At 66.2% G+C, this 25,781-nt stretch overlaps 1 protein-coding gene across 7 annotated transcripts in view; it reads right to left on the minus strand.

The window, feature by feature from the left end:
* SPNS2 (SPNS lysolipid transporter 2, sphingosine-1-phosphate) overlaps positions 1-24,624 on the minus strand; it is a 26,004-nt gene extending 1,380 nt beyond the window's left edge. The window contains exons 1-12 of one of the 7 annotated variants that reach the window (XR_012028509.1): positions 24,249-24,624; positions 13,734-13,799; positions 6,778-6,914; positions 4,350-4,501; positions 4,141-4,207; positions 2,889-3,031; positions 2,625-2,777; positions 2,351-2,540; positions 1,986-2,051; positions 740-838; positions 509-672; positions 129-289 (exon numbers count right to left, since the gene is read on the minus strand). Coding sequence is in view for 6 of the 7 variants with exons in the window: in XM_072821681.1 (XP_072677782.1) it covers positions 129-319; positions 508-672; positions 740-838; positions 1,986-2,051; positions 2,351-2,540; positions 2,625-2,777; positions 2,889-3,031; positions 4,141-4,207; positions 4,350-4,501; positions 6,778-6,914; positions 13,734-13,799; positions 24,249-24,609 (1,790 nt within the window). In the remaining variant the exon portion in view is untranslated. Of the gene's footprint in view, positions 1-128; positions 320-507; positions 673-739; positions 839-1,985; positions 2,052-2,350; positions 2,541-2,624; positions 2,778-2,888; positions 3,032-4,140; positions 4,208-4,349; positions 4,502-6,777; positions 6,915-7,049; positions 7,202-7,437; positions 7,463-13,733; positions 13,800-24,248 lie in introns of those variants that run through there. The other 6 variants (XM_072821686.1, XM_072821681.1, XM_072821683.1 and 3 more) reach the window with 6 other exon arrangements.
* Positions 24,625-25,781: the final 1,157 nt, after the last annotated feature.

Here is a 25,781-nt window from a genome sequence, read left to right on the forward strand (position 1 = left end):
GGGATCCTGCCAAGCCTGGGGCTGATGGGAGCTGCCTAGGCAAGGAGGTGCCTCGGAGAGGCTGCTCCCACTTCCAGAAGGTTTCCCAGGACCCCTTCCCTCCCGTGGCTGGGCCTGCCTGCACTCACGGCCTCAGACTTTGATGGAGGCGGGCGGCATCACCAGCTGGTTCACCCTGGGGGAGAGACGGGCGGGGGTCAAGGTGGCGGATCAGCGGCGGCCGGGCCCGGGCACTGATCTGGCGCATCGCATCTCGGGTGCCGGCTGGCCGGACGTGCCGGGCAGGGACCTCGTCAGCCCCAGGGGAAGGTGGGAGAGCCCAGGGGTGGGAGAGGAGAGACAGGAGCGGAGAGCAGACGAGAAGAGTCAGAGCCCCGGAGGCTGGGCGGCCCGCGAGGCCCCGCCCAGCATCACCCCCCACCACCCCCACCAGCAGCTGATGGCACGGCCCCGCCCCCCCAGCTGATGGCTGGCCCCCGGCTCCCGCAGGCCGTGCCCGCCCACTCACTGCTGCTCGGCCTTGGCGCGGTCGCCCAGGAAGAAGAGGGCCGTGGCCAGGAAGAACATGCCGCCCAGGACCACCACGAAGGGGCAGAGCATGAGGGCGTAGCCCAGGCTCAGGAACTCCCAGAGTGGGGAGTCCTTGGTGCTCTGGCGGATCAGGTCCGAGATCTGCGAGGGCGGGGCCGCGTCAGGGGGCGCCTCCCGCAGCCTCCCCACCTGGCTCGCCCGTACTCACAAAGCCGATGAGGTAGGGGCTCCCCGCGTCCCCCAGCAGGTGAGAGGTGAAGCTCTGCAGGGCGACGGCCGTGGCCCTTCGCGTGGGGATGACCACGTACTGTGTGCAAGAGGCAGGAGGTCAGAGGGCACAGGGCACAGCCCCAGCCTCGCCCTGGGGTCAGCTTGCCCCTGCAGCCCCTGTACCCGGACTCCCCGGCGTCGGGGTGGGGTGTGGGGTGGGGACCCCATCTGCGGTCTTGGGAACCCGAGGCCCTGCACACAGGTAACACATGGCGGCGGCGCTGGCACTGGGACCCCCGACCCGAGGATCACGCTGGTTCCCCTCTGCGAGAGCCCTGGGAGGCAAAGGCTGGCCTGCAGGGGACAGCCTCCCTCCCTCCCCACCGGCCAGGAGCGCCCCGAGGGCCCTGTGGGCCCCCCACCCCCACCCCACAGGGCTGGGGGCAGGGTGGCACGATCTGCCAGGATTGTGTGCTCCTGTTTCCAGCCATGGTCACATGGCTGTGATACTTCCTAAAATGGGACACGATTTCCCTGAGACCAGCAGCTGGGGTTGCCCCTAGGGGTGGGCAGGGACCCACACGACCTCACTGTGTCCTTCCCTCTGCCGAGGGCTGTGCAGCCCCTTCTTCCTGCCACGGGCCTCCCTCCTCACCTACATACCTCCTCCATGTGCAGGAAGCTCAGGTGGGGCAGGCGGGACTCCTGGAGAAGGAGCCCCGGCAAGGCCCCAACTCCAGGCCCACTCTGACCTTGGCGTGTCCCAAGCCCAAGTGACAAGTCCACCCGGGGGCGCCCACACTCCCCACCCCTCCTGCCCCAACGGGGAGGGTCCCCAAGCCCTCCCCCCGCACACTGCTGGCTGCCAGTCATCAGGATCATGACCCCCCCCATCCTTCCATGACTAAGATGGCTCTTTGTCCCCGGCTGGCCCCACCACGGGCTCACAGGCAGGTGCACCCAGCCCAGCGAGCTCGGGGGAGGAGCTGACAGGCGGCAACCCCCACCACCACCCCCGCCCCCAAGGCCAGCCTGGCACCACCAGCCTCCCAGCCAAGCTGAGCCTACAGACATCCCACTCCTACCCCACACTATGCCCAGGCCTCTTGGCTGCAGGCGCCGCAGCCTGGTCTCCCGTAGCCTGGTCCCCCGCAGCCTGATGCCCCGCAGCCTGGTCCCACACAGCCTAGTCCCACACGACCTGTGAGACCTGGTTGAGTACATGGGGACCCTGGCTTCCTCACCATGAGGATGTCTGCCGTGATGGCCCAATTAGAAAACAGCAGCGTCTCCCCAATAAAGATGCAGATCTGCCCAGGAGAGAGTGGAGCATCCAGTCAGGGACCTCACGAGGCTGCCGACAGGGAGCCCCTCACCTGCCACCACCTCCCGGAGCCTGCACTCCTGCCACGCAGGTGCAAAGGGATTGCAGACAGACAGGCGGATGGAGGAGCCTGGACAGAGCAAGGGTGGGCAGGGGAGGGCCTCCCCATGGGATGTCAGACTGTACTTCCTAGGTCAGAGGCCAACCCCCCGCCACGGGTGCGCCCTCCCTGCTCACAGGTGCACCCTCCCCGCTCACAGGCACATCCCCCACCCCCGCACTCACGTAGGCGCCCACGATGCTACTCTTGGCAGCCACGAAAATGAGGCAGATGAAGATGGCAGAGCCCAGCATGCCCACGGCGCACACCAGCGGGTCAGCCCGCTGAGTCCGCAGGCGGCACCAGCGCGTGGCTCCTGCCCCCGTGACCACGCCCAGGAAGCCAGTAAAGCAGGTGATGGCTCCGAAGATGAGGCTGTGTGGGGACGGGGCGCTGGCATGGGTGGGGGCTGGGCTCCCGCAGACGCCCCTCGCCGCCCCCGCCCTTGCCGGGCCCCACCTGTCTCTGGCCCCGCACGGCGGGCTGCTGCAGGTCTCCGCCGACTTCTGCACGACCTGCGCGCGGTGCAGGTACAGGGGGATCCACATGCCCAGAGCCCCTGTGGCGAAGGACACGGCCGACGTGGCCAAGGAGGAGAAGACGTAGCTGCGGCTGGGGAGACGCGGGGGCAGGGACGCTGAGCCGGGGACCACCCGCAGGAGCCCCCACCCCGCCCCAGGCTCAGGGTCCCCAGCCCCCCAGGCCTTTCCTAGTAACACTCACTTGCGGATCAGGGCCTTCATGTCACGGAGCCACGAGGTGCGCACCTTCAGCTGCCCCCCTAGCTGGTCTGCAGGGCCCCTCCTCGTGGCTGGGACCAGGATGAGGATGAGCGTTCCTGTGATCATGCCCACGATGGGGGACACCTGGGGGCAGGGGTGCAGCTGGGAGCCCAGGGCCCGCGGCTCCATCTCACCATGGGGCCCTGGGAGCTCCCCACCAACTATCGGGGGCAGGGGGTGCAGGGGGGAGCAGGGGCAGGATGGAAGGGGTGGACGAAGTCTGAGGAAGGGTCAGAATGCTTGGTGAATTAACGATGGAAAATCAGAAAAATGGATGATGGATGGAGAGAGAGAAAGACAAGCAAAGGGATAGACTCCGGGGGCATGATGAGAACAGGGAGCCAGAGACCAGCCCTGCCCACCCGCACCCGTGGGGGTGTGATGGTGGGGGCTAGGGGCTAGACCTACGGGTCTGGGGTGGCCTGGGGGCCTAGGAGAAGGGCTAGGGGGGCCTGGGGGGCTGAGGGAGAGGCTGGGGGCTCTGGGAGGGCCCAGAGTGCTGGGGGGTTTGGGGGGGTCCTGAGTCCTGGGGGGGTCTGGTGGCCTAGGGGAAGGGCTGGGGGGCTCTGGGAGGGCCTGAGTGCTAGGGGAGGGCCTGGGTCCTGGGGGACTGGGGTTAGGCCCTAGGGGGGCTGAGGGAGGCCCCAGGGGCCTGGCAGACACGAAGCTCCCACTGGTGATGGGGGTGGGGTTGTTGCTAGGGAAGGGCCCAGGCGCTTTTCCCCGTGTGCAGCCCAAAGCCAGGAACAGAACCTCCTGACACCTCCCCCACCCCGCCGCAGAGCAGGGAGGTCGGTCCCCACCCCCACGAGCCCATGGAGGGAGTTCCTCTCCACACCCCCCATCAAGAAATTCCACGGAGGCTGCTTCCTTCCTGCTTTTGAGGAAAAAACACTTTGTCTTCAGCTTCCGCTCGTCCGCGAGACTGGGGATCTCTGCTTCCTCTGATTGCGGCATCCTGGGGCCTCGGCAGACCGGCCTGACCCCCCACCCCAGGACAGGAAGGGGCCCCAGACCCCGGGACCCCCGCACACGGGCCGGAGCAGATGCAGGGCCTCCTGACACGTGGGAGGGTGTCCCCCAATTGATGGCCGCTGGACACCTGGGCCCCCCCGACGCCCCTGGGACACACGTGGGGGTCCGGCCCCCGAGGTGGATGGCCTGGGGCTCAGGGCGGGCTGGGGGGTCCTTACCCGCAGGGCCCAGTGCCAATCTCCGGCTGCCTGCTTGACGCTGGAGCCTGTGATGTAGCCCAGGCCGCTGCAGAGGACACGGGTTCAGGCACGGGTGACGGAGCTCTTGGGGGGGGCCCACCATGGCTCCAAGGCCAGCCACCGCATGCTCGAGCGCCAACCTCAGGTGAGGTGGGGGGGATGTCTGCAGGGACCTCACCCGACCTCACCTGCCCAGCGGGATGGCAAAGTAAAACACGGAAAGCATGAGCGTGCGCGTGTTCTTGGTGAAGAGGTCGCCGATGATGGTGGGCGCGATGGTGGAGTAGCTGGCCTCGCCGATGCCCACCAGCCCCCGCGACAGCACCAGCAGCCAGAAGTGCTGTGGGAGGGTGGAGCTCGTGGGCCTCGCTCTGGCCCCCGCGGGCCAGGGGTGGCGGTGGCCCTGGCTGGACCTCCCGACCCCGCAGTGTGTCCAAGGGGAAGCCCCCCGCCCTGGGCTCGGCGCCCCCGCCCCACCACGTCAAGCGGCCGAGGCCGGCTGAGTGGGAAGGGCGGGCCGTGCCAGCTGCAGGGTCGACCCCTGCTGCCTGAGGTCTGAGAACCCAGCCTGGTCATCTTTCCCGGCCCCACCCTGACCACCCATCCGGCCAATGTCGCCCACACGTGGCCCTCCCCCGGGTCTCTGTCTGCCCATCTCCGGCCTGGCCGCCCCCCACCCGCCCCAGACCTGCCCTCCATCCCCTCTCTGGGGTCCGCTGCCCACACTCGGCCTTTGCCTGCTTGGCTGTTGGGCTGTCCGTGTGTCTTGATTCCCGTTGGCTGTCTGCGGATCGTGGGTACCCGTCCTCCCGACACCCGCGACCAGCGCCGTGGGTCCCCTTCCTGCCCCGCCCCCCCCACTGTGCAGGGAGCTCAGACATGGTTCTTTGTGTGGCTTTAATCCCATGCTGCCCCGCCGGGTGAACTTCCCTGGCAGCCCCGGGTCACCGCCCTGCCCAGGACAGCCCGCTGCTCCCCACAACAAAGGCGCTGTTCCCTCACACGCAGCCCGCTCCGCTCCAGGGCGCGCAGTCCTCTGTCCCTGTCCGGGCCGCCTCCCCAAACCCGCTGCGCCAGGCGTTCTCCTCCTGCACACACACACACACACACACACACACACACACACGGATGCTGTGCACACTTTCCAAACACAGACATGCAGGGCACCCATCGGCGCCCCCTCGCTCCCAGCCTCGGTCACGGTCTGGGGCCCAGTGGGCCAGTCCGTGCACACATCCTTCACGCTCTCAGGGCCCCATCCCGCGGCGCCCACACCCCGTCTGACCAGGGTGTCCCGGCCCCCCATTAGGTCATCATGTGTGCCGCCCCATGTGCCTGGGCCACCGTGTGTCTGTTGGGGTCGCGGGGGTACCCGTGGGGTCCTGCAGCACCCACCCAACAGACGCAGACCCATGATGCTGGGCACCTGCAGTCTGAGGCGCAGCCCAGTGGGATTTGAGCAGGGACCTCACTGCCGCCACCGCCACATGTGGCATCTCCCAAGGATGGCGGGACCAGCGCTGAGTCCTCCCAGAGGGTCTGCACCTGCTGCCTGGGCTCTGCACTGATCTACTGTGTCCGCATGTCTAGACGTCGCTTTGTCCCCGGCTCTCCCTGTCTGGAGCCCTTGGGCAGCCAGGCTGCTCTCCCGTCTGTGTCCGTGTCCCCTGGAATCGCCTCTGCCCAGGAGCAAGACCCACTCTCCACAGCATTCGAGGCTTTCCATCACCTGCTGGCCTTCCCGGCTCAAATGCCACCTCCTCCCAGAAGCCTTCCCTGACCCCACAGATTTCAGGACCCTACTGTGTGTTCAGTGAGGACCCATGGCTCGGTGCCCCTCCCAGAGGCTGGGAGCATTCGGGGCTCCCATCCCTTCTTCCCGCACCCAGCTTGGGTGCCGCCGAGGACAGGGCAGCATCTCCTCCTCCCTCTGTGTCCGGGCACAGCAGCCACCACCTGCCTGTGCTTCCTCTGCTTGAATGCTGCTACGGACGAGGAACTCACTACCCCCCAGAGCAACATCTCTCCCTTGTGGACAAAAGAATGGAAATCGTGATGTGTGGGACACCACCTGGCCCTGGCAGCTCGGCCATCTGTCACCACAAAGCTCCTGGCTGACCAGGGTTCCAGACGTCCTATAGACGGAGAAACAGAGGCCCTGGGATCCTGAGGCTGAACAGACCACAGAGTTGGGACCTTCAGGGTCAGACCATGGCGGCCGAGTGATAAACGCCTTCCTTACACCAAGGCCTCGGGCACTGGCCAGACCCTCAGAGGGTTGCTAGATGAGGAGGAGACTGTGGGCGGCACAGAGAGGGGCAGTGACACCCCCACCCCCAACAAGGGCCGCACAGCACAGTGACGCAGAGCTGGGACCAGCACTCGCCAGCCAGCTCCTGATGGGACGGGGTCTCTCAGACGCAGCTTGGCCGGTGGGGGGCCCTCCCGTTCACAGGGCCAGGACCCCACACCCCACTGCCCTGGGCAGACACCATCTGGGGCTCGAGTGAACAGGCCCAGAACCCCAGTCTGCAGGACAACTGGTCAACGGGGGCGGCCAGCCCAGCAGGGACAGGGCCAGACACTGTGGCGGGGGTGCAGGGGCACAGGCCTCACCTGCTGGGGGATGAAGGAGCTGGAGAAGGTGACAGCCGACCAGAAGAAGATGCCGCAGCTGAGGATCACCTTCCTGTTGAAGCGGTCACCCAGGTAGCCAAAGATGGGGGCAGCCACCATAAAGCTGCAGATGAACACTGTGCGGGAGAGGAAAGCGTGACAGGGGGCAGGTATCCGTGGGCACCAGGGGCCCCACCGTCCAGCCTGAGGCCTGGGGACGCCAATATCCAGCCCCAGGAGCCCCCCGCCCCGCAGCAGTCAGGAGACGAGACCTGCTCCCTCAGGTCCCACAGGAAGCCGAAGTCTGTGGGGCGGTGACCCTGTCTGATTCCAAGCGTGAGTCCCCTGCCACCTCATCCACCTGGGGAAGGGGCTTCAGAGAGGGAAAGCGGCCTCCCCAGGGACACAGAGCAAATCAGGGCCCCTCTGGCCTGGAGCCCCTGTCCCCCCGTCCCCCCCATCCTCCCATCCCCCCCGACACCGGCAGACACGGTCTTTGTCCACTCATCCATCTGCACCACAAAACAGAAACCCCTGCCCTCCTGGGAAGGACAACCGCGATAAAGTGGAGGCCGTGGTACGTCAGACAGTGAGGAGCACTGAGGAGGGTAACGGAGTGGAAACAGGAGACAAGAAATGTGTGTCTGACGCAAAGCAGACCTGAGGATTCCAGGTACAAGGGTCAGAAAGGGTGACGTTTCAGCAGAGACCTGGAGGAGATGAGGAGACAAATCGCGCAAATGTTGTGGCAAGAACGGCAAGTGCCAAGGCCCTGGGGCAGGAGTACGGTCTACATATTTGAAAACCAGCAAAGAGGCCAGAGTGGCTGGTGAGGAAGGACAGAGGGGGACGGGACGGAGGGGTGCAGGTTGGATAGGCAGCACCTCACAGCACGCCGTGGTGGCTGTGGGTCCCATGGCTGGGAAGGAAAACGGTGGGACGCTGGGCAGGGCCCTGGCACGACCTGGTTTCCTTCTAGAACAAGAGCATCAGCGCCATGGGAGATCACTGCCAGTGGTGAGTGGGGCCCTGGGGGTCAGGGGGCAGGCAGCTCCCTGCCCTTCCCCCATCCCCCGTAAGGCCACCGCACAGCTGATGGGCAGATGGCCCAGGTGGCCAGGGGTTCGGGTGGTGACCTCAGGGCTCCATCAGACAGAGTACAGACCCAGTGCATAGGGTGCGGGGAGGGGGGGCAGGGGGCAGGGCAGGGGGGATGGGGAGGAAGAGGGGCAGGGCGGAGGGAGGGAGGGAGGGGCAAGAGGGTGGGAAGGAGAGACAGCAGGGTGTGGGTGTGTGCTGTCAGGGGGCACCGGGGCAGAGCTGGCATGACCCTGCACAGGGCCCTCCCACCCACCGGCCAACCTCAGCCTCCCTGCCTGGAGCCGGGTCACGGGCCAGGTCCTGCGGACGCAGGTGTGCACCATGCAGGGGTGAGGTGGGGATGCACGCACATGGCCCACCCGGGCGGTGGTGCAAGGTGTGTACCAAGATGCCGACGCCGACGTGACATGGTCCTCACCTTGAGGCTCGCGCGACCTTCCTGGACGCCGCTCAGTGGCTGCGTGTGTGATGTAAGCACAGAAGTAGCGCAAGGAGGGGGTGCCCGGCGGACGGTGACAACTGACCCGCGCCCAGGTCAAGCCTGCGGATCCCACAGATGGCACTTCCAGCTGGGCCACCGCCCAGCCCCCCCAGCACCCCCTCCCCCACCCAGATTGGAGCGGATGTGGCCTCCACAGGGCTCACGGTGTGAGTGAGGAGAAAGCTGTGTTCCCTCCGTGCCTGTGCCTGCAGGCCACCCTGGGGGAAGGAGGCAGAGAGGCTTCCTGGAGGCGGTGATGTCAGCACCGGCGTTGAAGGGTGTGTAGGAGTTTACCGGGATGATGCTACTTAAACCTGGGACTGTGAATCACATCTACACAGGCAAGGGGGCCCCCGATGTTTAGGGAGGCACAGTGCTTATGGTCACCAAGGACACTAACCGTCAGGTCCCAGCACACACCCTGGATGTAAGTGCGAGTCACCTCCCTGCTGTGCACTACCCTCTTCCTCCCACAGAGAAACACAGAGGCCACAAGGACAGAGGTCACATGACTGCGAGGGGCAGGGGCTGGCCAGGCCAGCTTACACCCCAATCTAACCTGGGGTCCTAGCACTCGATCCCCCTACAGACTGCAGGGCGGGGACAGGGGTGCCCGGCTGATGGGACCACTCAGGGCACGCTGGGGACAGCAGGGAGGTGGGCCGGGACTGTGGATGGGACAGCATGTCCACGCTCCCCCCAGGATGGGCCAAGGGGACAGCTGGCTCTACCCAGCGTAGGCCACTCTGGGGTGTCCCCAGCACCGCTCGCTGCAGAGGCACCTGGATGGCAAGTAGGGGTGCAGGTGCAGCCTGTCCCCACCGCCCACCTGAGCATCCAGCGACCTCACCCACAGAGAGCTGGGCACTACAGAGAGTGGTGGAAATCTCCCCACGGCCCTCCTGACCCGGACACCTGGGGCGTTCCCCCTGGGGGACAGGGTGTCCAGAGCCTGGACAGACAGCAATCGGTCCATCTTCACAGCCCCGCCGCCCCCCCCCCCCCCCCGCTCATGGTGGACGGCAGAGGGAGAACCCGCCCGGGCCCTGGGGAGGCACAGCCTGACACGAACGCTGTCCCTGGTGGGGATGCACCCCATAGCTGGCCAGCAGGCCACGGTGCTGGGAAGGAAGAGGCCAGGCTGCAGGCTTCCTCGACCTCGGGATGGGCGGCCTTCCCAGCCACTCCCGCACGAGGACATCCCGTGGTCCTGGAGCATAGGGAAGCCCTTGTTAGGGCATGTGGCTGAGCCCACAGGACAAGGACAATGGGTGGGGTGGGCAGGGGGATGACCTTGGGAACCCCTGGGGGAGTGGGGGGTGGGGGCCTCAGGCCAAGCGCAGCCTGGGAGGGGCTGCCCCAACTCGGGGCCCAGGACCACCCCATGGAGGGTGCTGCACCCGCTGACACTGCCTGCCGGGCTGCACTTGACCCTGCAAGCCCCAGAAGGTGGTCCTGGGGCTGGAGCCGCTGAGGTCTGAGCTGGGGGTCCCAGCCTCCCCCTCCCACCACCCTTGAGCTCAGGTCCGGCCCCCACCTTAGCCTCAGCTGAACCGGGGCTAGTGGACCTGTCATTTGGGGAGACTTGCCATCCTCTATCACCTGTGGGCAGGGAGGGTCACTGGGGCTGGCCGTGCCCACAGGGCATGGACGATGGGGGACCCAGCACTGCCCTGTGTCCACAGCTGGGCGTCCATGGTGCTCAGACGTCCCGCAGGAACACAGGGAACCACCCGTCCCGCCCCCGCTCAAGGCCAAAGTGCCAGGCAGTCCTGCAGGCCTCACAGGGTCGGGTTCTGGGCGTCCCTGGGACAGGAGGGCTGGGCCGGACACATGGAGACGGAGCGAGGCCAGGACGCTGCCGTCTGGTTTCAGTCTGAGCTGGCTCTTCCTCTGTCCCCATCCCCGCCCTGGATCGGCCTCGTGACGGCGCCAACCACAGCCCTGCGCTGTCCCCCTGCCCTCACCCGCCACCACCCGTGGCCCCACATGGGGCATCCCCACGCGCGCCTCTTGAGGGGCCCGCCTGCTCTGGAGCCTTCTCTGGCCCCCGGACCCTGAAGTGGACGCGTGTGCAGCACCTGCGGCATGTACTGCCTGCCGCCCACCTCCCCGCCCACTGTGTCCCCCAGGGTCTTCTGATTTGCTAATTCTCTCTCCGACCGGGTCTGAATGTCATGGGTCGGCACACACGTTTCACTGTGAGTGCGGGGTTCAGGTGTGTTTAGGGAGCTCCCCGTGCTCTTGGCGCCGGGCCACTCTCGGGGGGTGCGCTCTCTCTGTGGAAACTGAGCACACGGTGGCGAAGCCCCCAGGGCGGACTCACAGGTACCTGCTCAGGGACAGCTTCTCCGCGCTCCCCGTCGGTCGGCATCCTCCCCAGGGGCTCTGCTCACAGTGGGGTAGCAGCATGTCCCACACGGGCCCCGGGGTCATCGAACCAGAGGGAGCAGCTCCAGACCTGCCTCCACCAGGCCCTCTGTGCAGAAGGGCCCAGAAACCCTCCACGCTCTGCACAGACCCCGCACCAGAGCCGGGATGGACAATAGAAAAGCTGCCACTGGCTGGACACAGAGAGCGGGCCCTGGGTTCTGGGAGGAAACTGAGTCACCCAGGCGAAGCCAGAGGCCAAGGCTGCACCGGGCCGACCCTCAGGGCAGAAACCCCAGAGCCCCGGCGCCTGGCGGTGAGGGCCACGTTTGAGCCGACCGAGTGGCAGCTCTGGAGTGGCATGGCACTGTTCTCTCTCCTTTTTATGTATACTTAAAATTTTTCATCGTAAAATGTTTATAGTAAAAATACCGTAACCAATGCCCGTGATGGAGAGTGGTCCCCAGGTGCCCCACACCGCTTGGCTCTGACACCCGCTCCCCATCCTGCTTCTCGGTTCGGTTCTCCAAACCGGCACCTGGGAATCCCCCACCTTGGCTTTCCAGCTCAGCTACGTGGGCAACGTCTCCCTGGCATATTTTACCCGCTGGGGGCAGGGGAAAGAGGGCTCCCCACATCCACTCCCACAGACGGCCGGACGTCCCTACCCTGAGCAGGCTCTAACCCACCCTTCGGAGCCCCGCACAAACGTCCGCTCCTCGGGGAAGCCTTCTCCACCTGCGGCCAACAGAGACTGGCACTGTGTCCCTGGGTCCCTACGTGGGGGGCCTGGGCAGGGCCTGGGCGTGTTCCGCCTCTACTGAGTGAGGGAATCACGGGAACATGGGGTGGGGCCCAGCCCTGGGCTCTGTGGCGACTCCTGCTGGCTGTGGGGTACAGCCAGCTCCTGGTTTCCCAAAATCTCAAGTGCCCAGCACGGTGACTCCACCACGGGCATGGGCAGAGGCTGGGCCCTGCATCTGTGGGGACTTGGGGCCCAGCTTGGAGCTGGCAGTGTCAGCAAGGGGATGGCCAAAGGCAGGCCCTCCCCCAGTTGGCGCACAAGATTGGGTCCCAGGAGAGCAATGGGGGCAGGTCTGGGCCTGACCGTCACCCTCCGCCACCCCACCCTGTCTCTGGGTGCAACTCCCCCCCAGACGCACAGAAACCCGGCTCTCCACCCGGCCCTTTGATCTGGGCAAACCACAGCACCTGGCTGGCGCCCTCCACCTGGCTCCCACCTTATCAGGGGCTTGGGGAAGAGACAGGTGCCTGGGGCCCCAGCCAATTAGGTGATTGCCTCATTGGCTACTGAGTCACATCCATGTCTAGCTTGCCCAGCGTCTTGGCTCTGGCAGCCAAAGGGGTGAGGACTCTCAGCCCAGCTATGCCCAGGGTGGGTGCTAGGGGAAGGCCACAGGGGAGGCGTCTCTGAGAGACTGAGGCACCAGGTACTGGGACCCTGATTGGAGGCCTCCTGTATCACCTCCCCAAGCCAGGAGGATGGTCCCCAGAGGTCCAATCCCAGGCCCCAAGTCACTGTTTCTGTCTCGACCTCTGTCCCCTTGTCTGGGGAGTAAAGCTGCGCACAGAGAGTCTGGGAGGAAGGACCAGACCCAACGATGCCACTGGGTGTTGTGTCCACCTCTGGCCAGGTTGCCAGGGGTCGGGGGGCGGCCACGGCTTCTGTCTCTCAGCCGGAAGGTGGCCGGGGACGCAAGTGCAGCAGCAGGGCCATCCGTGGAGGCTCACTGGCCCTGACCTCCCGGGGTGGGTGGTGCAGGAACCTGGGCAGATCTGGCCCCCTGCCTGTCGTCAGCAAGGCCAGGAGTGGGTGAGACTCAGTGCATCCCCGCGCCCCCCCCGATTCAGGGGGCACAGAGTGGGGGTGCTGGGAGGCTGGGCTCCGTCCTGCCCTCCCTTGCCACCCCCCACCCCATGGTCCAGCTGTGAGGGCAGTTCCCGTGTGCTCCGAGCCCAGGAGGCTGGAGGCGCCTGTCCTGGGTGGGGTGACGTGGGCAGAGGCAGGGATGGGCCACCCTGGGGGCTGGACCACAAGCCTCACCCCTGCCCCAGCTCACCCTGTCTCTGAGCCCGAGACCTTGTCTGGGAAAGCAGCCCAGGCTGCAGGCCTGACCGAGGGGTGAGCTCAGAGGCCGAGGAGGCTGGTGGCTGGCACTGTGCTCCCTGGAATGCCACCCAGACAGGTCAGGCAGGTTCCTGGACAGAGCAGTCCCCTTCCACCCCTCCCTCTGGGGAGAGCTCGGCAGGGGAAGGGGCTCACTCTCTGGAATGCAGACCACGCATTTCCTCCCACACATCTGACCAGGCCTCGAGGCCTCATGACCCAGTGGACGCCGGGGCGAGAAGGAATTGGTGCCAAGGGAACCGGGCCCTCAGCCACAGAGCGAGTTGGGGGCTGTGGGGCGGATCAGCCTGGGGTGGGGAGCACAAGGAGAAATGGGCCCAGGTCAGGGCCGACAGGCTGGGACCCCTGCTCACACCTGCCATACGGCCCCAGCTCAGGGGGCTCAGGACCCCAGGCCTAGCCTACCCCCTACCTCCTCGGCCCCTGCTCTAGGTTCGGAATGGCTGTGGGGCTGAACAAGGGGGTTTCCTGCCCTGACATCTCCGAGAGGATTCCCAGCCTGATGACGATGGGAGGAACAGTGTGGGGGGGTTGCTATGGAGATGGGGTCATCGAAGCGCTGCCAACACCACCCTGTGCACCCCAAGCACTCCCCCCGCCAGTCTTGGGGTAGAGCCTAGACCCACAGGCAGGGTCAGCTCTGGGGCCTGGACTTCTGGCCAGCCTCCCACACGCCCCCCACCCCCCAAGGCTGCTACTGGGCAGCTCGAGGGGACGTGGCGGCCTGGGGAGGCCGCATCCTTGAGGACCCACAGCACAAGGTCATGAGGTCAGACACGAAGCACACGTTCTTCCCAGTGGGTCAGGTCCAGGGGTGCTCAGCAGGCGTGGAGGGGCCTGGGTGGGGGGCCTCACCTGACTGCAGCAAACCAGCGCCTCGATCCTTGACCCCAAAGTGCTGCTGGATGTCCAGAAGGACGCCTGGGAGGAAAGACAGAGGCTGCTTACGTGGGTGCCTGCCCAGCCGCCCCAACCCGCCTGCCTCGGAGACCCCAGCCCCAGCCCGGCCTCCTTCCAGCGGCAGGCCCCCTGGCCTGGCTGACAGAGCACCACCGTCCAGTGTGCTCGGGGCCACCTGCTACCCTGACCCAGCCAGGCCTCCTGTGCCCACCCCAGAGTCCTGCCTGTCATTTGGCCACTGCGGGGGCCTGAGGTATAGTCACTTGGTCCCCGTGGTCACTCAGTCCCCCATGGTCACTCAGTCCTCCCGTGGTCACTTGGTTCCCCGTGACCCCAGCCCATCCTGGGCCCTGCCCTCGGGGGCACCACAAGGCCCAGAGTGGACTGCAGCCCTGAGTCCTGCAAAGGAGCCTTCCAGCCCAGGAGGGGGCAGAGGGTCATAAGCAGTGCTACACCTACTCACCCCTGTGCATGCACAGGTACACGGGTGCCATGCTCACCAGCCAACCTGGGACACTGACCGGCTCGTGGAGGGATGGCCACCCCTGGAGGCCATGCCCGCCCCTCTCCCAGGTCCCTCAACTCTGCTGACCCGCTGGGACTTTGCGTGTGTGTGGGGGGGGTGGGGGTAGGACTCAGGGCGTGAGGGACACCTGAAGTCAGACCCCTGGGCCCTGCCTCTCCCAGAGCATGACCAGGGCTCCCAGCATGGCCCACAGGCACCAGGGCCCTACCTCCACCCACTCAAGGGTAGCAGGGCTCCCCGACCTCAACCACCAACCATCTGCCCCCAGAAGGGATGAGGAGGAAGGAGTAGCGGAGGGGGCTAGGCCCCAGAAGCCCCTGCACAGGGGACAGAGCGGGGACAGGACCTGCCTTCACGGCCTGGAGCTCCTCATGATGGCGAGGTGACCCCAGGAGCCTGGGACTGTTACCCCCGGACATGCAAGGAAACTGAGGCATGACAGTCTGTGCCCACCCAGGTCACGCAGCAGGGAAGGGGGGAGCGGCCCCGCCCGAGGCTCCCCAGGGCCTGACCCACCTCTGTGCAGCAGGATCCGCGGAATTATCATAATGAAGAGGCTGCTGAGGCCCGTTAACAAGTTAATAACTGGATGGCCACGGAGGGTGGGGGGCAGGGCCCCCACGGGGGACCGTATAGACTGCACCCTGGCCACCCTGGGGAGCCCCCCCACACACACACTGCCGGCCCCACGGCCCGAGGCCCCCACACCCCTCTGCTCACACCCCTGGGTCTCCTCCAACGGGGAGGGTGGCAGGTGACCCCACTTCTAGGACACCTCCCGCCCCCCACGCCACGCCCCCGACATCCACTCAGGGGGCTGGGCTTCGTCCAGAGGCTCCTGCAAAACTCGAGTCAGGTGCCTCCTCCTTCGGGAAGCCCTCCCTGGCTTCTGCCCCTCCCATCGCCCTCAATATGTCAGGGGCCCCCACGCTCCCCCCGTCCACCGTCGGGGTCACAGTGGACACTGGCCACGGCAGGGGTCATGAGTTCTATGGGGATGACACGCGTGAGGCTCGGCGGATGGATTTCCATCCCCGCCCCGACGTCTGCCCTGCGCAGCGGCCCCAGGTGACCCAGTGGACCAGGCCCACACCTAGACGAGGTCTCCCACCCCGCACACACCTGACCGTGTGGCCCCAGCCCAGGCCCTGCCCACAGGTGGATGGCTGAGTAGATGCTGAGTGCCCCCCATAGTAGGTGGAGCCACAGCAGATCGCAGTGGGTCGTCTCCAGGACCCAGGGCAGAGGCTGTTGCCCGGCAGGTATGGTTACAGAGGGGTGCAGCGGGAAGGGGGCAGGAGGGTCCAGGAGTGCCGCCCCCCCCCCACCCTGGGTGCCTGTCCACATCTAACAGGGCCATGAGTCTGCAGTCACCATAGGCCAGTGCTGGGCAGCCCGGCAGGTCACAGTGGTCAGCGTGAACCCACTGCCTCCCCGGGGGGGCACACCGTAGCCCTGACGGCACACGCTCCGCCCCACAGCCTTTGGTGACCGGTGCTCGCCTGCGCCTCCAGGAAACTTCCCCTGACCTCCTCAGACCCATTTTTCCCACATCCGGATAGATGTCCCAAGAACGGCTGAGCCAACCAGACCCTGAGGCAAAGGATGCTTGGGATGCACCTACCCCAGCACCCTGGGGGCCTGTGCCCACAGCCCGAGCTGCAGGATGCGCCTTCCCCAGACACTGGGGCCATCGGGCCGTTCTCCCTCCAACCAGCCAGGAAGGGGCTGGGGCCGCAGGCGGCTGTGACCCACTGGCCGCTGGCTTGGGAAGCATGTGTCACAGCCGCGCACGGCGTCTCGGGTTTTCCTCTGGGCTCCCGCCCGGCTCGGCCCACGTGCCCCTCCCTTCTTCCCACCGCAGCCTTATTTTTAGCCTCTTTCCTGCAGGCTGAGGTTTGGTGGGTCGCAGGACGGGCCTCCCACCCAGAGCGGCCTCCCAGGCGTGCACACCGGCCACGGCGGCCGTCCCGCCGCTCCGACCCTCAGCGCGTCCTGTTCCCGGCGCCAAGGAAACACTGTGGATGTGCTCACCAGCTGACCCCAGTTATACCCCTCCCCGGCCCCTCTTGTCCAAGGCCCATGGCCCCGCTGTGTCCTGGGGATCCTGCGGCGCCCCTGGCTCAGCCTCATCTGCCCCCTGAACACCAGCCCTCAGGTGGGCTCTTTGCTCCCGCCCTCACCCCTCTCGTCCTGACCTGTCCCCCCTGACCTCTCCTATCCTCACCCCTCCCATCTTTACCTGTCCCAATCTGACCTCTCCGTCTTCACCCCTCCCATCCCCACCTCTCCTGTCCTCACCTCTCCATCCTCACCCCTCCCGTCCTGACCTCTCTTCCCCATTGCTCCCCTCAAACCACCCCCGCTGCAGCTTAGCCCTACAGATTTGCTACCCGCTCAGAGTCCTAGCCCCCTGACGGCTCTCACCACACCACTCAGGCCAGGGTCGCCCCTCCCAAGGCCCCTCTGCAGCCTGACCTCTTGGACACCGATCTCCTGTGTCCCAGGCTGGGGCTCAGAGTCACCAGAGCTGGTGTCAGCAATGCTCCCAACAACAATGTTCCCTGGATGAGCTTGCTGAGTGTGACCATGGCCATACCCCCAAACGAAGCCCAGATGTGCAGCTTGGAGGCCTCCATGCCCAGCTCTGCACAACTGCCCATCTAGGCTGAGGCCCCAGGAGTAACAATGTTGTGGCCTGGCTGGTCCAAGGCCTCTGGGACGGGCATGTCCCCACCTGCAGGCCCCCAAGTTCCTCCTCTGCAGCTCTTGGTGAAGAGGGGCCTGTAACCCGGAGAGCTGGCTGCTCACAACACTCCCGAGGCCCCCACTCCACCCCTGCTAGGCCCTCATGACCTCGGAGAAGCGCGTCCACCTGCTGATAGGGTACAGGCCTCACTAAGACCAAAGGGACACTTACACTGGCCTGGGGGCCCGGCCCAGCCTCAGATGTGACCTGAGGCTTCTCCCTGCCCCGTCAGCCGGGCAAGGCACCCCCCAAACACAGGCGTCATCACCCCATGTGCACCCTGCCTCCTTCAGAGCAGCATGGGCAAAGCAAGACCATCTGGGCTCTGATCCTGGCTCCTCCACGTGCCCTGCTGGGTGACCTTGGGTAAGTGACTGGACCTCTCTGTGCTCATGTCCTCCTGTGTCTGTGTCCTAACTTTAAGCCCTGCTTCCTGTGCTTGTGAGGTCTGAATGGGTTAATCTGCATAAAGTGCTTAGCAGGCAGGTAATCAATAACTGGCGGGTCCCACGGCCAGGGCCAGGGCATTACGCATGCTCCTACCTCCCCGGGCTTTATGTCCACACCGTGGGGCTGCACCAACGGGGCCCAGGGACGACAGGGACAGGCCTGCCTGGCCATGGTGCGTCTGGGTCTGAGGGACGGGGTCCTCCGCGAGGCCTCAGAGACTGCCTGCCCTGGAGGAGTCACCCCTGCCCCTCGCTCAGCCACAGCTCCCACCCTGGTAATTACAGGAGCCTGAGGGCCCGGCTCTGCTGACCGGGCTCTGGATGGCGAGGGCTAGCAGCCACAGCCCGGCCCCACTGGCACCGCCTCCCCACCTACGGGCATCGGCCACGGCCTGGGGATAAGCTGAGTGACCTCCAGAAACCCCGGGTCCCTCCTGGGCACCTCAGATTGACCTCTGGGAGCGGCCCAGGGTCCCCGCCTCTCAGTCACAGTCATCAGACAAGCACCCATGTACACCCACCCCTGCTGCACCTGGCAGCAGGTCATGTCACCTGGCAGATCCAGATTGTTAAGGTTACAGAGGATGAGGGTGAGGCCCTGTATCTTCTCCTGAGGACCTAGACTCCCAGCTTGTACCCCAAAGAACACCCCCTCCCTGCAGGTCGGAGAGAGGAGCACCCCCAGGCCCTCGGGCTCAGAGCCCCCCCCTCCCTGCAAGTCTCTGTGCCCAGAGTGGGCGGGGATGGGCAGCCTGGCCTCTGCCCACGGCTCTAGTCTATCATTTGGGGCCGGCTTTCCTGGAACCAGACTCGGCCTCAGTAATTTGGGGGCTCTGGACAGACACTCCTTCCCCAACGTGCCCCCCAGGTCCCCCCCCCCCGCCCCTGGTCCTGCCCTGGCCTGGCTTGGGACTTCCCCTGGACCCCCAGGGCTACCCTTATCATGACTTGCAGACCTAGGATGAGTCCGGGGCACAGGGGAGTGATAAGACCTCAGAGCAGCAGGGCCTGACCCCTGGGTACACAGCCCTCTCCCCCTGAGCTGGCTCCCGCTCCTGCCCTCCTAGGGGGCAGATGGACACTCGGGCTGACGTGAAGAGGCCTGTGTCCCCCCACTCACCCAGCAAAGCCCTGGCCTGGCTGCTGACACAGCGAGTGACCATGGAAGTCTGCCACTCCCAGCACGGTGCTGGACAGTCTGCGACGCCTGGGCAAGCTCCCTGCCCCCCGGGACCCCGTCTGTGGACCTTGCAGTGGAGGGACCCTGAGTCCACGTGGAGCTACCCATTCACAGGGTGCCCAGCCTCGCCTGGCCTCCAAGCTCTGGCAGACGCCTCCTCCCGCTGCCTGCCTCAGCCACCAGCTGCCAGGACAGGGCCAGGGCCAGGCCCAGTGCGAGGACACCAAGTGGACGCTTCACACCGCCCCGCGGCATGGCCTGGCACGAGACCCACGGAGGACACCAGGCAGTAGCTGCAGCAGGCTGCTGACCCTATAGGGGCCATTCTGCCCAGTGTGGGGTGAAGGGACCCCCCCTCAGGGCTCGGGCTGAGGGCTGAGCGGTGGGCCCACGCGGACCATGTCTCCCATCTCCCTCCCCCAGCCCGCTGTGTGCCCAGCCCCAGCAAGCGTCATCAACCTACCAATGCCTCTTGGCCTTGAAGGTCGGGCAGAGTCAGGCAGGGCTGGGTCAAGCCAGCTGGGCCACTGAGCAGCTCAGTGAAGGTGATGCCTGGGCCAGTCTCCCACGTGTCTGGGGGAGGATGGGACTAGGCCCACAGAGCAGGGGGAGGCTCCCTGGAGGGATGGCCAGGCAGCACCCACTGAGGACTGGCAGGGGACACTGTGGCTGGCTGCCTGGCCCAGCATCCTGAGGAAGGGGCCGCAGGCAGCACTGGAGCGCAGCAGACAGGGGTTCCTGACACTGCAGGCCACACACTCCCGGGGAGCAGGGTCCCGACCATGGCGAGGGAGGAACAAGACAATCAATTGTGCATTCAGGGCCCAGAGAGGTCAGGATCTGCCTCAGGTGACACAGCACAGTCTGGCACAGCCAGGAACAGGGCGGGCAGTGGGAAGCGCGCTCAGGGTCCGGTACAGCCCTCTCTGCCCCGCTCCCATCCCTCCTGCCCGCAGGCCTTCAGGCCCCCACACCCAGGCAGAAACAAAGGCCGCTTCCTGCCGGGAATGAGGAATGATGGGAGCTCCTCCTCTCTGAGCTGCTGGGTCCAGGATGTAACTAACTGGCAGCCTCCCGCCCCTCACAGAAGGGTAAACTAAGGCACAAGCCACCCCTAAGGCCCTGGGTCCCAGACCAAGGTGGCACATTTCAAGGCCAGCAGCACGGCTGGGAAGTTCCTCAGAGGCAGCTGCTGGCCCTGCAGGCCGCCTGGCTGCTCACCTGGGCGCTGGCCGCCACACAGGCACTCTGGAATGTGGCCCTGGGACACCCGCCTGCCCAGAACTCAGGCATCGCTGACGTGGCCATGGCAGTGGCTGGGGCAGGACCTCTAGCAGTGACCAGGCCAGCTGAGGGGCAGGGCTTTGTGGGGTAGGGGTGTGTGACTACCCTCCCTGAGAAGACAGCCCCCAAGCTGGGAGCCTGACCTGCTTCCACCCCAGGTGACCCCAGAACAGACTTCTGCCTCCCCATCTGCCAGCTTGAACAGCCTCATCAGGCATGCCTGACCCCAGGCCAGGAGGCCCCACACCAGCTCTGGGATGCAGGCGTGCCGGGAGGGGACCCTGTCCTGAGCTCCCCTCTGACACCAGACCAGGAGCCCCTGCCCCAGCTCAGGGGTGCAGGAATGCTACGAGGGGACCCCATCCTGCCCAACCTGTGATCCCCCTGTGCTCTGCTCTCCCAGGCTTGTGTTAGTGAGCAGTTGCCATGGACACCGGTCTCACTTCTTTGGCAGGAAGGGCTCCCCCAGGGCAGGGCTGTGCCTCTCCTCACCTCCCCTCACCAGCCCCCACCTTGGCCAAGTCCAAGTGCCCCCTCCATCAGCCACGGGCTGGATAAAATGAAAAGAACACGGGCTCCCAGGAAGACATAGGTACCCCCGACCCAGGGAGGGGTCTCAGCCCTTGAGGGCCATTCCCCGCCTCTGCCAACGAGGCCTACGCCAGCCTCTCCTGCTGGGCCCGGCACCAGGAGCAGCACGATGCCACCTACACCCGCGGTTCTGGTTCCAGTTTACAGATATTACAGATGGAGGAGTGGGAGCTGGGGGCAGAGGCACCACTGGGGGCGAGTCCCCGAGACCCTGGCCAAGGTGCTCCCCCATCGACCTGAGCTGGCAGCCTGGGCTGGGATCCAGGTGCTGCATGGGTGGCTGCCCAGTGGGGAGCATGGGCAGGAGCATCCAGGTGCTGCATGGGTGCCCCTGCCCCGGGGGAGCTCCATCTGCCTCCGTGCAACTGAGCTGAAGTCCCTGCAGGTGCTCGGGGGGAGCTCCTGCCCCGGCCAGAAGCAGGGGTCTGCGTGTCCACCTCAGTGGACAGACCAGGGCCCAGGTGGGGCGGGGCTCTGCTCTCCTCTGCTCTCCTCTGCTCCCTGCTGCCCCGGGAGCTTGAAGGGTGCCTGTGTCCTCATCCGCACAAGGCAATGGAGAGAAGCATCTAGATTGGTTTCTGGGCTGCTGCAATTTCATCCAATTGAAGACATGCTGCGGGAGCCAGGCCCAGCCCTCCTCACCTGCTTCTGAGGCCTGCTGCCCTCAGGGGGTTCTCATGGGGAGGAGGGGAGGCCCTAATTAGCTGGGAATGCTGGGCAGAGGCAGAAGCTACCTCATTCCATCCTGGGAACTCCAGGTGCTGGCAGCGAAGGGAGGGGTTCTCAGAGGAACCTGCAAGTGACCTGGGAAGGGCCCCCGGCCAGGCCCAGCCTATGCAGAGGTATGGAGGGGAAGGCGGCTGATACCAAACAGCTGTCCTGGGGTCTGCCCATCCCAGGCGCCTGCGAACACCCCATGTCCTCTGCTACACCAGGAGGGGGAGAGGAGTAAGTGGTAACCCCAGAGGGTGCAAGTGACACTCCCAAGGTCACCCAGCCAAGAAGTTGGAGAGCCTGACTCCAATGCCGGCATCCAGCATCAGGTCTGCGCTGTCTACTACAGTGACCCCACCACCGTGACTGTGGCTGCCACCGTCCGAAATGTAGCTTAGCCCCCCGGACGTGAGCTGTAACTGCAGAGCTTGCGCGGGGGTTCAGAAGTGCGAATGAAAGACAAGAGCAACACAGCCCGTCAACAGCCTTTATGTTTGATCACGTGTCGAGTTAGTTCAATATATTGGGATGAGTGAGGTATATTAATTCATTTCACTTATTTCTTTTCACTTTTCCAACACGGCCCCTAGAAATATTTAAGTTATACATGTGGTCTGCATGATACTCCTTTCGGCCAGAGCTTGTCTACACCACAGAGAGAAAGGGACGGGGTGGATTTAAAGAAAGAGAATGAACTTCTCTTGATCTTGGATGACGGAGCCAAGGCCACCCAGCAAGGGCCTCAGGGGCCAGGTGGGTAGCCACCCGGGGTGGGGCTGCATCCCCCCCCTCCTGAGTCCCTGCCCCTCCGGCCAGGCCAGCAACAGGTGGACTCGGTCTGAGGATGACCACTCCCCTGCCCTCCCCGCCACCCTCCAAACACACCAAGCTGTAGTCGTTGTCATGGAGACGGTACATCTTCCTAAAAGCTGAACTTGGGTGCAGGGGCGTGGGGGAGCCTGCCACAAAAGAGAGGGAGAGGGAGCCAGGCTTATCCGGAGAGGAAATCTGCGTGTGGGGGAGGGGCGGGGCCTGGGCCTGGGCTTGGCCTCCCGGAGGGATGCACAGCCCGGCTGCTGTTTGCACAGGGCCTTCCGGGCCTTCCTCCCTGCCACCCCAACGCCCCTCCCAGCCACCACCTCCATCCCCACTTGCCGATTTACTCGAAATCTCATATCTCATGCTCCCATGCGGACTCTGCGACCCAAGGAGGTCTGGGGGAAGATAAGCTCAGGCCTCCCAGAGCCCACCCCTCCCCTCAGTCCCCCGCAGAGTCAGTGTAATGGGGGGGAGGGATGCAGTCTCGGGCCAGTGTAAGTGCTACAACTCCAGGAGCGGCACCGTTCATGGTCCGACTGAAAGGTGGGGGATCTGTTCCCAGCCCCAGGCTTGCTGGTGGCCCTCCTCTGCACGCCCCAGACCATCCTGGGCACAGGCTGCATGGGGCCTCCATCTCATCTGTATACACAAGTCCATTTTGCACTGATCATTCATTCCCAGCATTCTTCTGACTTCTCCCTGTGTTAGGGTGACACCTTGGCTCCCAGGTCGTGGGCAGCATGGCGTGTGCTGCTACCCTTGGGTGGTCCTGAGTGTTCCTGCTCAGCAGACCAGACACAGCCTCCTGGGCACAGCCCAGCTCAGACACTGCTGCCACCGGTACCCATTTCCAACTCCCCGCAGCAGACAGAACACAGAGCCAAGGGGTTTAGAAAGTAGGATGGTGTGGGGGTGGGGGGTGCTCCACTGGAGTTCTTCCCTTCTACTTGACACAAAATCCTGCTCAACAGAGGATGCTGAGACCAGGAGAAGGGAAGGGGACCCAGGGGGCACATGGCTGACCCAGGGTCCTCCTCTCCCAGTAGCTACAAAGTTCTTTTTACAGACTGTCCAAAATTCCTTTTTTTTTTTTTTTTTCAGTTGTTCCAGATTTTGCTAAGCTGTGGTTAGGCAGGTTCTGGGCCAGCGAGCTGTGTACAGTCTCTGCTCTCCATGGGAGCCCCCCCTCAGCCTGGCCAGAGGGCTTTTCTCTCAAGGTTACACCTGGAGGCAGCTCAGTCCCCGGAAACGCCCCGCTCCCAGATCCCTGAAAACTGGGGGAGGGGGAGCGAGCCCCCGGAACCCCAGAACCTCAGTCCACTGCCTGGCAAACTGGGACGCAGACCCGAACGCAAGCTGAGACTGGCCCAAGGTCACACACCAGGCAAACGAGCAGCACATCTGGGACTAGAAACCAGCTAGTCTATCGACCCCTACCCCATCCGCAGGGATGCCCGCACGGGACGAGACGGCCCCTTGGCAGCCCCACGGCCCGCGCCCTACCCCAGGCTCCAAGCGCCAGGGAGCAGGGGGAGGCGTCCTCAGGCCCCGAGCCAGGGCCAGCTGCAAACCGCATCCCGGGTCCCCAGGCGCCGCGGACCCGCCCCGCCCCTCCCTCCGCTCCCGCAGCCCCGAGCCTTTGTCAGCCACGCGCTCACACGGATCCGGCCGCCCGCGCGCACCCGGCTCCCCGCGCACACCCGCAAGGGGCGCGCGCACCCGCCGCTTGCACGCAGGGGAGAGCGGGCGGCGGAGGAAGGAAGGAACTGCCCCGCCGCGGCCCGACACACCGCCTTGGCTGGGGGAAGGGGAAGGGGAAGGGAGGCCCGGGAACCTGAGGCTGGGGCGGGAGGGGCGCGGAGGGGACTGTCGGAGAGCAGGACAACGGATGGGCCGTCAAGGGCTGGCGAGGACGCGGGGCTACTCCAGGGATGGGGACTCCTCCAAGCCCTGGCCCTGTGGGGCGGAGGGAGTGCAGGGGGCGGTCCCCGGGTTGGGCCCGCGACTCCCCGGGCATCCTTGCCCCGCTGCGTCCGGGCAGAAGGCCCTGAGACCCCGACGGAAGGCTGAATACCGGAGGCCCCGGGACCAGAGGCTTCCCGGGGTTCCTCCAGGCGCGGGGGGGGGGGGTCTCGGGCTGGGCGGGGCACCCGCTCACCTGCCACGGTGTACCTGTCCAGGTAGTTGAGCACGTTGCCCAAGCTGAGGATGGCGGCGGCGGCCCCGCGCCCGCGGCCCGAGCTGGCGGGTTTGGGCTGTTGAGCGCCGGGGCCCTTGGCAGCGGCTGCGCAGCCGGGGGCGCCGGGGGGTCCAGACGGGGCCCGCCTCACGCTGCCCGACAGCGTCTGCACCTCGTCGTCGGCCACCGCCGCGCCAGCAGCGCCCACCGCCCGCGCCCCGCAGCAGCCGCCGCCTCCAGCCCCTCGCTGCGCCCCCCGGCGCCGGCGCCGCCGCTCAGCGTCCGCCTCCTCCTCCTCCGCGCCGCCCGCCGCCGCCGAGGCGCATTCCAGGCACATCATGCCTGCCGGGGCGGGGGCCGGGGCCCGGGCCGGGGCCGGGGCCGGGGCGGCGGGGGGCGCGGGGGGCGCGGGGCGCAGCCCAGGAGCCCTCAGTGCGCGCGCGCGCCGCGGAGCCGCCTCTGCACCATCCCGGCCGGCCGTCGGCTCCTGCGCTCCGGCCCGCGATCCGCGCTGCGCCGCCGCCGCTCTGACAGCTGCGGCCCGGCCCGCCCCGCCCGCCCCGCCCCCAGCCGGCGCCCAATCGCGAGCGGCTCAGCCGCGGCCCCGCCCCGCACGTGCTGCCCGGGGCCGCCGACGGGGGCGCAGTGGGTCGCGCGGCCGTGGGGCAGGGGCCGGGACTCCCCCGCTGCCCCCCGCTGCCCCCCGCTGCCCCCCGCTGTCCCCCGCTGCCCCCCGCTGCCCCGGCGCGGAGGGGTCGGGGCTGGGGGCGCGAGGAGGGGCTCCGGGGGCGCGCAGGGAGGGCCCGGAGCCAGTGTTCCCCATCGCCCCCCACTGGCTCCCACTGCCTGAGCGCGGAAGGGCTTGGGCGGACGCGGGGAGGGGCGCGGGGAGGGGCGCGGGGAGGGCCCGGCCCAGGGCGGGCGGCGGGCGGCGGGCGGCGTCGGGAGACGGGAGACGGGAGAGGGTCTCTGCGGGCGCGTGGGGTGCCTGCCCTGAGGGCACCCACCCGGAGAGCCTGAAGATGACCGCTGGGGGCTTGCCCAGTCCCCAGGCCTCTGCCCCGGGGAGACCCAGATCCAGCTGCTGACTTCTCCCAGGTCCCATTCCTATGTGCGCTCTGAGACCCTCCCCAGGTTCCCGTGGGGGCCCCCAGAAACACTGCGTCCACAGGGGCCTCCCCAATCTTCAGACCTGCGGCTGCATGCCAGGGAAGGGACAAAGCCCTGAAAGGAAGACCCCGGGCAGACCCCTCACTCTCTCTAGGACTCAGTGCCTCTCCTGGGGTTGACAGGAGGCCAGGATTCAGTTGGGAAGCCTATGAGTGGTCACCACCTGCTATGGAGGAGGGCAAGTCTGCGTCTGTGGCTGGTGGTTGAGTAGCTTCTGTGTCAAGGGCCACAGTCCCCGCCCTCCCCCATCTCAGGGGTGCTATGGTCCTGTGTCCCCCTTCATCTATTTGAGGCTTCAAAATTAAAATCCCATACAAAGGGACATCTCGGTGGCTCAGTGGT

The sequence above is a fragment of the Canis lupus genome, chromosome 3, assembly GCF_048164855.1.
Source record: "Canis lupus baileyi chromosome 3, mCanLup2.hap1, whole genome shotgun sequence".
In the NCBI taxonomy this organism is placed as follows: domain Eukaryota; kingdom Metazoa; phylum Chordata; class Mammalia; order Carnivora; family Canidae; genus Canis; species Canis lupus.